This window comes from Cryptomeria japonica, chromosome 3, assembly GCF_030272615.1.
Source record: "Cryptomeria japonica chromosome 3, Sugi_1.0, whole genome shotgun sequence".
In the NCBI taxonomy this organism is placed as follows: Eukaryota; Viridiplantae; Streptophyta; class Pinopsida; order Cupressales; family Cupressaceae; genus Cryptomeria; species Cryptomeria japonica.
This window is the reverse complement of record NC_081407.1, coordinates 7528673-7542169: the sequence shown is the minus strand read 5'-3', so window position 1 is coordinate 7542169 and position 13497 is coordinate 7528673. Positions and strand designations below refer to the sequence as shown.

Sequence of the window (13497 nt, the reverse complement as noted above, 5' to 3'; positions counted from 1 at the left end):
TGTTGTTACACTCCGGATCTCATCAATAGCAGCAACCTTATGTTTATAAGAAGGAGTCAAAGATCTCAGCACCTTAGCAACAATCTCATCTTCAATCTTTCCACTAGTAGATCTGATACCACAGACAAGCTCATTCACCTTAGCCATGTATGAATGTATGTTCTCATCATCTCCCATCGTCAATGTCTCATAGCTTCCTTTTAAACTCTGCAACTTAGCAACTTTTACTTGACTATCACCTTCATACAGGATCTCGAGCTTCACCCAGATCTCATGTGCAGTTTGAAGGTCCATAACAATTTTGTCATTTCAGAATCAGTCAGGGCACTGAGTAGTGCTTCATTTTCTCTAATGTTATATTAAACTTTCTTATCCTCATCAGGAGTGGATGGTCCATTCTGAGGAACAACATAGGCATTCTTAGTAATCTTCCAATAATCTTCTCCAAAAAATTTCAAATGCACCTCCATTTGTCTCTTCCACACAGTATAGTTGCTTCCATCAAACCTCAAACTATCCTTCTTGAAAAGAATACCTTGAGCTTCCATCTCGTATCTCCTAAAATGATTAAGCTTCTACCAGAGTATCTAGCTCTAATACCAATTGTTAGTAGCAATCAAGAAGGAAGAATGAGAAGGGGGGAGGTGAATCAGTCTTCACCAGATCTCAACAAATTAAACTCCAAAACATAAACTAATAAACCACAACAACATATAGATAAGTAAATCAACAACACAACACATAACACCAATATTTTAACTTGGAAAACCCGGTTAAGGGAAAAACCACTGTGGGAACCTACCCACAATAAGATGATACTCTGCAGCAGTATGTGAAAATATTACAACGGGGAATGCACATGCATTCAGACACACTGCCTAGAGCTCATTGCTCAAAATATATATTCCTGGAAGGATACAACCCTTAGGGAAGTCTCACTGACTTACAATATAATTCGGACTACAATCCAGAAGGAATGAACTGCAATAATAGCATCTATAAATGCCCGATGACAGTTCTGGTTAAGCACAGTTGTTTGCTTTGCAACACCAATCACACCACAACACTTTGTTGAATGATATATCCTTGTTCTCACATTTACCTCTCTAAAAATGTAGACACAATAATGGCACCTAAATTACATAAGTATCTCACCTATATATACAAATCATCAACCTTGATAACAAGGTCTGCTAAACCCTCAACCCTCAACTCATAACTATAAAAATTACATTACATGATACAAAGATCAACCACTGGACCAATATTATGATTTACATAAAATAGCATGGATCTAATTCAAATTCCCAAATGATTACATCCACCGAAAATCCCGCCAAGATCAACTGCAACATGCTACACCACCAAAAATACTGCATAACACATAAATTATCACTGGTTAATAGAAATCACCAAAAAATTGCACAACGATCAATGTGGATCACCAAAAAAATTAGGACATGAATAACAAACACCAGCAAGCACGTTAGAATCATCTAGAACAATTTCTCCAACACCTCTTTTCAAATCTTCGTCGGTCAACATCTCAAGGCTCACGAACACAACCAATCAACAACTATCACAAGGAAAGATAACCTGCGGAGCACCAAATCATGAACCATCTAAAATAAAGATGCACAAGATCATCCCAAACAATAATCCAAAGTCTCAGCATAGGATCTGATCACGTCGGAATATACTAGAGGGAATACCAGATTCTACAAAATAGTGATCAGTAAAACCAAATAAAAAACCCTTTCCAAACTCACCGGAATAACTCATAGGAATATGTTGACATCAATGACAACAACATATCCTAGCAGCAACAATGATCAACCAAATCCAACAATCTTCCCAATAATCCAACAAAAGAGGGCATGAGAGTAGAAAAATAAAAGGTTGAGGGTCAAATTGGTTTGCAACATTCATGCTTTCAATCATGACCTCAAAATAAATGGCTTTGACTAATTTTAGGGAAAATTGAGATAATAAAAATATAGATAGAAGGGGCAAATAAAAAAGTGAAAAGAGGGAGAGAACATCTGGGAGAGGAAGGAATAAAAAGAATGCATGGTAGATGTGAAGAAGAGATAGATGGTGAATCATCTAGCATGGAGGGATGTAGACTATGGAATTAGGGATTAGGCACACAGAGGAGAGGAGAAAATAGAGATAATTTTAGGAAGAATAATATAGAACCATTTAAAAAAAAATACAATTGAGATGTGTAGATGAAAAATTCCATGACCTTTGATTGCACCCTTCCTTCCTGGGTCACTCGAAGATATCGTAAGCATGTATTGGGTGTCCATCAAAACATGAGAAGAGAGGAGGCCATAAAAATATTTATACAAAGGATCTTACAAAGAGAATAGCCCATGGTAGAATTTGTGGTGATATTTATGATGAACATATCCATGAAAAGATATCCAAAAAATTCTACTTTTTTTTTATATGGCTGCAATATCACAATTGCTTCATTAATATATGTGATCGTTCTATATTTATAGATGATTCTCCTTACTTGGTTGGACAAGAATGCACTATTGAATGTAAACTCATTAAGGGTAGTTGATGTAATAAATAAAATCAGATAGGATTGAGATATAGCTTACTTGGGTATAGTCTCTAAACATTCTCATTATTGTAGAAAGGGATCCTATAAATCTAAGTGTTGGTCTATTCTAGGAAGTGTATGTGGGAAGAAAAGGTAGACTAATTGCATTTCAAATGATATAATGTCAGGTCCTAGATCAAATATGTATCAAGGGCTCTAGACATTGAGCAAGAGAGACAAAATATATTTTAGGGCATCAATTAGGAATATTTTTAATGTCATCCTTAAAGATAAGTACATTTCATCATGTTTTCTATTCAAAATATATTTACTTTTCAATTAGCTACTCAAGTGATTGTGATCAATTTAGGTTGATAGTTTGTCATGATTACTATTATAAGTAAGACCATTGATATTTTGGAGGTGTTTGGACTTATGCTCACTTGTTGCATTTGTTTAAGAACTTTTGAGCCCTTACTACAAACCATTTGCACAAATTAAAATTTACCAATGAAGAGTTTTTCAAAATATCCTATTGAGGTGGAGGAAATGGCCAATGTAGCATATGCGAGTGTTTGGGTGTCTTTTGTATGCTATGATATATACTAGACCAAACATTGCCCAAGCAATGGATGCCCTAAGTTGATATATACAGCTAATCATGGATGTATGCATTGGAATGCAGTTAAGAGATTGTTTATATATTTGAGGGGTACTTTCAAGTATGCCTTGTGCTTTCATGGTTATCCTACTAGACCTTGGCATTCTATGAGTATTCATGGATGTGGATTTAAATTGGGTACCTAAGTGACATTGACAATAGAAGATCCACTAGTGGTTATGTTTTCAGTATGTACGAAGATGATATTAGTCTAATGAGTAACAAACAAGTTGTAGTCACTTTGTCTATGATAGAAGCAGAGTATGTGGTAGCTACTCATGCGTGTAAGGAATACATTTGGCTTAGAAAGTTGTGTTTTGATATTAGGTTTGATGCATGGATTATTAATATCTATTATGATAGTCAAAGTATATTTTGCTTACCAAATAATTATGTTGAGGGGCATCTACAATGACATCAAAATGTCTGTAAACAAAAATCTATTTTTGAAACAATTTGACATGCAAATGACAGGTAAATGGATGAAATATGCCATGTTTCAGCTTTTGTGGAGGTGTTATTTTATTACTCCAAATAAAATATAACCCTTTGTCTCCAGCTACATTCATAACTTTTTGCATGCAGGACTTTAATGGATTTGTATTCTTGGTGTTTAGTATTTTAGAAGAAGATTTATTTTACAGATGATTCTCTTTTATTATAAGATAGCTCTCGACATGTTTTACATATATTTTTTAAATATAGGTATACTAGTATTACTTTCAATGCCAGAACAAAGCACATTGATGTAACTTATTCTTATTCTATTTGATATATGGTCGAGGATGGGAAGGTAAAATTGGAAAAATTTGATAGTTTGACATATTTTACAAATACATTAACAAAATCTATGAGCATAGAGAAGTTAATATGGTGTTCTAATTATATGGGCCTCACAACCTCCTATAGTTGATTAATGGGCTATTTGAAAGGTCTTCGACAAGTGGGATACTTTGAGTTTAAGGTTTATCAACCTTTGCAAATCCTAACATTAATATTGCATTTATTTGAGTTATTTGTTTTTTTAATTTAATTATTTGCTTACTAATGTCAAGTTAGCTAGTGGGACCTATTTTTTTGGGAGCATCCTACTTGGCGATCATTGTATGACACATGTTGCACATGTGGAAGTAGGCATCCCCCTTTAAGGATTATGATTTAATGATATATGTAAGTGTCTAGTGTTGGGTTATGACATATGTATGACAAAAAAAATTGACAGCTTTTATAACACACTTGCATATGACAACATATGAAAAATTTATGAAATTCATAAGAATGTCATTCAAACCTTTGCATGTGTCTCTCTCATTCAAGAAAAATGGACTAAAAACCTAAAATCATTAGAAAGTTTTTGGCGAGGAGATGTTTCTGTTTCAACTCTTTACATTTCAAATATTTGTAGATTATGATCTTAAGCAGAGCACACTGTGTGGTGTGAAATCACAATAGTACACAATTTCTAACGCTACAATGAATACAAGGTGTGAAGACCTAATCTAACTTAGAAAATAACCTAAGATTATTCTAGGGTGAGGTTTAGTCAAGGTAGAAATAGATAAAGAATAACATCATAGCTATTCATCAGTCAAATTATGCAAAGTAGTTTAACCAACAAGAAATAGAGCTTAATCTCCCTCATTTGATCATCCCATCAACTATGTTTTTTTTCCAACATCACTCTCTCAAGAAAGCCTTTATTATTTAAAACTTAATTAGATAAAAATAATAGAATTTAACAAATTGTGATAATTTCTAAAAGTAGAAAGTTATAACAGAAGAGGGCAAACAAGTAGTTTAATAAAAAAAAAGAATTCACCAAAGTCGCAATGAAATGAAAATGAAAAAAATTATTTATCATATATTTACTATTTGATTGTATTTCTAATATTTACTATTTATCATATATTTACTATTTGATTGTATTTTCCTAATTTAAAACCCTGAAATACAACCCTCTATAAATAGAATGTCGATAAAATTATCTTATATTAACTATTTAATTGTACTAATAATTATTTATTCATGCATAGGGAGAATTGTTTAAAAAAATAGAGGCTTACATCATCATAATAACAAATTCTATGGTTAGAGCTGAATAAGATGTAACATGGTCAGACTTCACAAGAAGAGAGATTAATGTTATTGATTATTGAGCATGGTTCTTTCACTACATTAACCATTCATCCATTACATACATCCAATCTGAAAGAGGTTTTCAGCCAAATAAGAAAAAAACCAATAATAACAGTTACATCATACAAGTCTCCACTATATGGTGAAGAAACATTACCATTAATAATATCGTTAGTGGTGCCATTTTTGCAGCTCTTTGAATTCTTGTTAGCATTCACGACAAAATTAGAGGAAGTTGCAAGTTGAGTAGAATTATATTTTTTTTTATGAATAAGCTTCTAATCTATATTAATAAAGAGATTAAATACAAATTCACAAAAAAGGGTTGGGTGGTAAGAAAGCACACCCCGAAAGTCACATGGGCATAGCCCAGAAAATCAGAGAGTCACGGGCCAAGCCCAGAAATCTACAATAACAAACAATAAAAAAAGGCCATCAAGCGGCCAAGGCAGTGCCAGCAGAGCCAGGAGGGTCTCTGTCATCCTTCTTACCCCATACATCAGCGGGGTCAGGATTGACGTTAGGAGGAGCCCAACCATCATTATCTTCTTTATCTTTGATTTCTTCCTCGCGCTAGGGCAAGATTGCAAAGGCCAGCCGCGGAAAGACTTTATCCAAATCTGGCCAACTCGAACCAGAAGCAATACCAGGAGCAGGAGCACCATCAGAGGGCCAACCACCCCCACTCCCCATCCGCCCACTAGAACACCACCCCTAGCTAGCCTGCGGCAGAGGAGAGTGAGCGCGCTGAGAGGGGCGGGAGTCATGTTGAGGCGGAGGCTGAGAGTGGGGGCGTGCGGAGTCACCTCGCCGCCGGCCTCGAGAGGGTGACCGGTGGTGGGAGGAGGAGGCTGAGTTGGGGACCCGAGCCACAGTGCATGGGGCATTGTCCCAATGGTCCAGGAGGACCTGGAGGTGAGCCACTTCAAGTGCCACTTTATTGGCCTGCACTTGTATCTGAAATAATACATTAGAGCAAATAGTAGCTTTAGAATACATAGAAATTTGACAATCCATATGAGAATGAGCAAATATGCAGGCATTTCTATCTTTCCAAATAGTAAAGAGGATTTCCACCCTGAAAGTGTGCCAAAGATGGGTATATTTAGCTGGGAATCTGGGCGAATCCCCTAGAAGAATCATGTGCCAAGAGAACGGCTCCGGCTGAAATGGCCGGAAAAAATCATGTATCCAATTCCAATACTGCTGGGCCATAGGGAAAAACCAAAAGAGATGCTTAAAAGTCTCAGACTGCCCACAAAATGGGCACCGAGGGTCCGGAACCCCCAAATGAACAAGCCGAGAGCCCACAGGCAAGCCTTGGAAAAGAATACACCAGGCAAAATGGGTGAGCTTCGGCTCAACACTTGCAGACCAAGTGTTGGCAAATCTTTTACACCAAATAGGCTCAGGAGATTGAAGTAACCACCTCTAATTCAAACTCTAGATCATGGGAAAGTGAGGTGACAGCCACTTGTAACCAAGCCAAGGCTTGTAGTTTCTCAAAGGAGTATCTGGGTACCATTTCCAATCTTTCCACCAAGGCTTGGGCCCACGAATACCAATTTTATGAAGCATCTCATCTGGGATAGCACTCACCAGACCATCAAAAGTAGCCTGGTCTTGGTTTTGAAAACTATACAAAGCACGAAACTCATCCCACTTCATGATGCGCATGGCAGGTCTAAAAAAAAGCTGATGAAGAGTATGAATACCCTTCTTATGAAATCTGAGAGCTTTGAGCCAGGGCACTTTGGCCAAGGGCTGGCCGTTTTTGGCAAATAGGGGTGACCACCGCACATTGTGCTAGTTCAATGAGAGCTCGTCCCGAAAGCCGGAGCCAGACCACCGAAGCTAGGGTTTAACAGACTCCCAGGCACGCCAAATGCTTTTGGCAACAAACGTACCAACTATCTAAACTGGCTCTTTCATAACCAGAAGGGTCTGGAGGCCAATTCCTTTCCAGGCCGGTCTATTGACAGGGAAACCGGACTGAATGTAGTGGCAAAGGAGAATTTGCCAAGCCTCATCACCTGTAAGGGTGCGAATAACCCATTTGACACATAAAGCAATTCCCTGCCTCTGGGTGGACAACAGACCCAAGCCTCTAGAGTCCCTGGGGAGACAACAAAAATCCCAGGTGACACGATGGAATCCATGATGAGTATCAGAGGAAACCCAAAGAAAATCCCGAAGTAATTTTTCAAGCTTGCTATAAGCAGCTTTAGAAGGTGCCCAACAAGAGGAATAATAAACATGAGTAGCGGCCAAAACTTTAGAACAAATCTGGAACTTCCCCGCCAAAGACAGAGGCTTGGTGATCCAATAAGCCAACTTTTTCTCCACCTGAGAAAGCACAACCTGCCAAAGCTCCACTGGGGAGGCTTGAAAGGCAAAAGGAATGCCCAAAAAGTGAAAAGTTTCGCTTGGCCCAATCCACTTCCAGCCAAAGGGTTGCAGCCAAGCAGGACAAGGCAGAACAGACTGTCGGTAACAAAGCGTCTTATGCCACTGAATGGCGGAGCCCAAAGCAAGATAGAATATATTGAGGCACTGGAGCGCCTCGCGAATAGTCTCCTCTTCCTCCAAGAGAGTGAGAAAAGAGTCATCCGCAAAGTGTCCATTGAGTAACTGCAACTGAGAATTAGGCAATGAAATGCCTTTAACACGCTGCAAAGATGCAACATTAGCCAACAGATACCCAAACCCTTCAGCGGCAAGCACATACAGCGAGGGAGCTAAAGGGCAACCCTACCGAATAGAGCGGAAGAGGCCAAAAGCTGAAGACTATCGACCATTGATGGTGATACAGGCTGAGGCATCCACAAAGAGCATTCGAATAGACTGGATAAAATTGGGCCCAAAACCCAAAGCTTGCAGCATGGCAAGAATGAGAAAGGCCATTCAATACGATCATAGGCTTTAGCAAAATCAATTTTGATGAAAACAACCTTCTGGTTGGAGCGTCGGGCCCACTCCATGCCTTCCCAGATGGCGATGATGTTATCCAAAATATACCTAGATTTGATAAATCTAGTCTGTTCCAGACGCACAATGAGAGGCAAAAGATGACGGATTTTTAAAGCAAGAGCTTTAGCAATAATTTTGTAAGAAACATTGAGGAGCGTGATAGGCCGCCAATTGCAAATGTCCTCAGGATCACCGGCTTTAGGTATGAACTTAATATTTCCTTTATTTATCAGCTCTCCTAGAGAATTAGAATGAGAAGCCTCTAAATAAACCTGAAACAAGTCGGGACCCGCATAGTCCCAGAGAGCTTTGTAAAATTCACAGGGAAAGCCATCAAGGCTTGAGGCTTTATCATCGGCCATGGAATGTAATGCCTCTTTCAGATCCTTCAGTGTAAGTAACTGGTCACAAAAAATTTTCTGGGCTGCAGACAGCCTATGTGGCACGACAGCAAGGCAATCCTACAGGACCTGCTAGTGCTCAGGCGTGGGGTCTTGGGCAATGAAGACTTGCTCATAATGATGCACAAAAGCCTACAGAATGTTCAGCAGCTCCGAAAGGACTTGTACGCCATCTTTAATCTTTTTAATGCCTGGAGAGGAGTGCTTGGCATGCAAAGCCAAGAAAAACTCCTTAGAGGCATGATCACCAATTTTGAGCCAGTGCAAACGGGCCTTGATTTGCGTGCCTCTAGCGGTATAATTGTCCGCAACTTGCTTTTTGTGTCGTAATTCTACAACTTTAACTTGCAAAGTTGGAGAAAAAGGGCTAGCCGCTAAAGCCTTGTTAGCAGAAAGCAGATCGGCAATGGTTGCCTCGTAAGACCACCAGCGAAAGATGGTCAGCTGGCACCCATAAATGCGCAAGAAGCGCACAGTACGGGTGATGGCATCGTTCCACCACCTAATCCAACCCGTATTATGAGCTGGCCTGCACTCCAAGTTCCAAACTCTGCGAATATGGGCTAGAGTGGCTTTATGACCAAGCAAAGAAGTGTTGAGGAAGAATTGCATCTGGCATGCGCGAGGCTAATGTGTCTCCCATTCAATGCGAAAACTAATGGGGAAGTGATCAGATAATGTCACATCCATTAACGGCTAAACTGGAAGGGAAGAGCTAGCGAAGGAGAAAAAAGATTGTGCTGAGATCATGACATGATCAAGGCGCTTAAAAATTCTATCAGAACCAGCCCTGAAATTGCACCAGGTGTGCCAGGGAGAATGAGAATGGCGGCGGCCCATATTGGGATCAAAAAGCCCCAATTTATTGCGCATGTAGAACCACACCTCGCACTCGCCAGCTGCCCATCTGAAGGGCAGGATGCCATCTTTATCACAAGCCATCTCAACCATATTGAAGTCCCCACGTAAAATCCAAGTGGCAACTGGTAGTGAGTCAACAATCCATCACCAGAGTAATGAGCGCTCCACAGCATCATTCAGGGCATAAACATTAATTACCCCGAAAGAATGATTATCAATATTAAACAAAATCTAGACAAGCCGTTGCGTGGGATTAGACCCATGGTCGACCACACAGGAGTGCCACCGTGGGGACAAAAGAGTGACACCTCTGCCATGCCCAAGCTCATGGGTAGTACTAAACATATGACTGGCTGGCCAGATAGACCGACACGCCAAAGCAAGCAAAAAACCAGAAACCTTAACTTCCTGAAGGCAAAGAATGTCAATGCCAGTCAACTTTTTCAAAGTATCTCTAACAATATACTTTCTGGAGAGGTCGGTAAGACCTTGAACATTCCATGAGAGGATATTCATGGATGAAGTGCGTCCATATCATCGGACTCTGCCTCCTCTCCATCCAGGGAAGAGAAACGATTCTGCAAAAATTCTGACGGAACTAAGCCAATCTGGATAGAAGGAGAAGAAATCCTTCGCTTCTCCTGAACATATTCCCCTTCCTCCCTGGGAGGAGAGGGGCTACGAGAACGTCTTTGGGCTCCTGAAATAGGAGCAGAGCTGAGCGGCTGGGCCATCATAATGGCAGCGGGTTGAAGCGTGGACTCAGGCTGAGGCTAAAGAGGCACACTGTTGACCTTGATCGGAGCCACCGTCCCATTCTGAGAAGGGTTTGAAACATTCTTCGTCGATTCGGTGGCATTGGAAGTCGGTGCCAAGCCAGAAGATTTATTCCTGTGACCTGTGACCATAGTCCAAGCAGAGTCCTGTTTAGGAGCAGAAGAATCCACTTGACGAGCATGAGCATTTTCCCCTAGTGGAGAGGGTGTACGAGGCACTGCCAAAGGGCAGTCCTTGATCTTGTGGTCTGCGGACTGACAGTGATAGCACATGTTGGGTAAGTTGAAATAAGTGACTTTTTGGGGACGGGATTGGAAGAACCTATCCGGCTCCACACAAACAACTCTCCCCAAGGAGGAAGCAATATGGTTCAAAAATGGCACACAAGGCAAAGGGAGACCAGGGAATTCAATCCAAACTGGGACCCGGAGCTTGGTCTCATCTGAGATAGCGAAGTCACAGGTCCATGCTTGGAAAACCAACAAAGAACACCAGACATACCAGGGACTGTGACCCAAAATAGCTTGCACATGGCTAACTTCTGAAAAGCAGAACAGGAAAAAACCCTTGGTCAGGTTTTGGACCATCTCAAGGCGGACCCCATGAGGGACCCAGGCTTTGTTGACCCAATCTTTGAGCACACTTTCAGGGGGCATTCTCCCAACAAGGGTGTGACTTTCAAGCCATTGACAAGCAGAATCAAATTCAGGTAAAGGTAAAACCACATCAGCAGGGGAGTAAGAATGCATACCTCATGAAACACTTTCGGAACGAATTTCTAAGGTCGTTTGTTCGAAGGGGGAGCCATTGAGCAAAACCAACGAACTGCCAACACCAGCAAGAAATGCTGAGTTAGGAATGGTTGAAGGCATAATAAGGCTCTTAGGGACACCCTAAATGCGGTCGTACGCGTGACAATAAAGATGAAGTCCTGCGCAGTATGATAGGTCGCAGAAAGAAACCCTAGCAGAGCATTTTTTCCTCAACACCCAACGAAATACCGAGTAGAATTATATTTAAAACTACGCTTCCCTTAAAGATGACCGACTGTGATTGTTGGCGATTTCCAATACGTGGTAGAGAATTTACTCGACAAATATTTTTGTGTTGCATGGATGTGTGGAGTGAAGAAAATGCTCTTCCAAAGCTGACTTTCCCTAAGAAAAAGAACGAAAGAAATCAAATTCAAGTCCAACTGCTGACACAAATGAAACCCTAAAAAACCTTAAAAGCTTCAAGAAAGTTGCATATGCATGAATGTGAAAGAGAGAGAACAAATGAGAACTTCCTTTTTAATAAAATAGCAAGTCATGGATTTTTGCCAAACACAACTATCACCTAGGGGCATTAATCAGGAATGTAATGCTCTAATAGTGACTTAGAAGCACAATTTTTAAGGATCCAAGTACATCATGTAGACGTTCACATGTGGCTCTGTCATTCGGGAAAATAGGCTTGGAAACCTAGAATCAATAGAGAATTGCTAGCTAGAAGATGTTTTCGTATCAACATTTCAAATTTAAAACATATTTATATTATGAGTTAAATGAGAGGACATTGTGTAGTGTGAAATTGGTGGGGTACACAATTTCTGACACTAGAATGAATACAAACTTTTGTGAAGACCTAATCTATCTAGGAAAAAATAACCAAAATTATTCAAGAGTAAGTTTTAGTCAAGGAAAAAATAGATAGAGAATAACACCACAACTAGTCATCGGTATAGTTATGCAAAGTAGTTTAATGGGCAATAAGTAGTGGTCAATCCCCCTCCTTTGATCATCACATCAAGTATGTTTTTTACCTTGCAAGTGGTGAAGATTGGTATTGAGAAATTGGGTGTGGGAAAGAAAAGGACTTAGTTGAGATTTAGGCAAAATAACTTTTATGGGATAAAGTATACGTATGCCTCTTGTAATAAGAATATTCAACATCATTTTGTGGGGTTTCCCAAATGATTAGACCATTAGTTTAGAGATACCTCATTTAAAAAGTGGTGATGCTAATAATCCCTCCAACTTTAGGACCATCATGATCAATCCTTTGTTTGAGTATATGTTTATCAGCATGGTTCAAAGCATAATTTGCAAGTTGGTAGAGGAGAAAGAAAGAATTAAAAAGGGCAGACAATTTTTAGGTGTATGCATTCTATGCTAGATAATGGAGTTAATTTGAGGCACATATTTGAAAAAATTTGGGATGAAAAGGAATAAGCTTATTGTTATTTTGTCAAATTTAAGAAGGTCATTGACCTAATCCCTAGAGATAATCTATTGTGCAAGATGGGGAAGGTTAGTATTCTAGAGCATTTTAGAACGACTATCATTAGCTCTACAAAGAAGGCTATATCAAAATCATAACTTAGGTAGGTATATTAGAAATTTTTATGAGTGTAATAGAGTCAATCAAGGATATCCTCTCCCCCCCACTCTTTTTGTCTTTTACATTGACAAACTTGAAGAATGCTTAAATTTGCATGGTGGCAATAGAGTTTGCATTGGGGAATATGTGATAAAACTTCTTTTATATGTAGATGATCTCATTTGGGTTTCCAAATCTTCTCATAAGTTTCAAGAGTACTTTTCTCCTTGACTATAGTTGTAGAGATATTGGTATGCAAGGCTACTGGCAAGATCAAATCATAAGTTCCTCCAACTAAAGGATGAAGATAAAAAATAAGTTCTACTTTGAAGGAAGTGATCTTGAAGAGGTAAACAAATACAAGTATCTCAAGATTAATTTTAATAGCAAGCTTAGTTGGGATAAATATATAATAAAAAAAAAATTATGGGTTTGAAAATATTTATTTTCTCTCCAAACGAATGTAGAGAGGTAGAGTTATGGGGTTGGAAAACTATTATCATTTTGAAGATTTTACTTATTTTTGTGGCACTTTATGATTGTGACCTCTGGGAAAGTACCATGTATAAGGAAAATTTAATCAAATAGAGATAATTAAAAGGAAAATAATAAAAAATAAAATTAAATAATTTTTTATCCCCTATAAGAATTTACTAGCTAATATAGGGTTTGTTCCTATTGAAGAAATTTCTATAATTCATCTTAGAAGATATCTCAAGAGAATTAATCAAATGAAAGAAATTAGATGGCCTAAAGTTGTCTTCAATGAGTTT

General features: G+C 39.1%; 2 protein-coding genes across 2 annotated transcripts; both read right to left on the bottom strand.

Moving 5' to 3' along the window:
- Positions 1–7268: 7268 nt before the first annotated feature.
- On the bottom strand, positions 7269–9337 carry LOC131874551 (uncharacterized). The gene is made up of 3 exons (XM_059217982.1): positions 8862–9337; positions 8306–8759; positions 7269–8105 (listed from the first exon to the last, which is right to left on the bottom strand). The coding sequence occupies exons 1-3, from the start codon at positions 9335–9337 to the stop codon at positions 7269–7271; spliced, it is 1767 nt and encodes a 588-aa protein (XP_059073965.1).
- Positions 9338–10359: 1022 nt separating this feature from the next.
- On the bottom strand, positions 10360–11112 carry LOC131026697 (uncharacterized). The gene has a single exon (XM_057956629.2). The coding sequence runs from the start codon at positions 11110–11112 to the stop codon at positions 10360–10362; it is 753 nt and encodes a 250-aa protein (XP_057812612.2).
- Positions 11113–13497: the final 2385 nt, after the last annotated feature.

What these genes read in the sequence shown, in the direction of transcription:
- LOC131874551 (XM_059217982.1), bottom strand. Translation starts at nt 9,337, where the DNA reads ATGCAATTCTTCCTCAACACTTCTTTGCTTGGTCATAAAGCCACTCTA. An exon ending in TCGGAGCTGCTGAACATTCT is followed by an intron (nt 8,760 to 8,861) that starts GTAGGCTTTTGT and finishes CGTGCCACATAG; the next exon opens with GCTGTCTGCAGCCCAGAAAA. An exon ending in CCCGACGCTCCAACCAGAAG is followed by an intron (nt 8,106 to 8,305) that starts GTTGTTTTCATC and finishes TCTATTCGGTAG; the next exon opens with GGTTGCCCTTTAGCTCCCTC.
- LOC131026697 (XM_057956629.2), bottom strand. Translation starts at nt 11,112, where the DNA reads ATGCATTCTTACTCCCCTGCTGATGTGGTTTTACCTTTACCTGAATTT.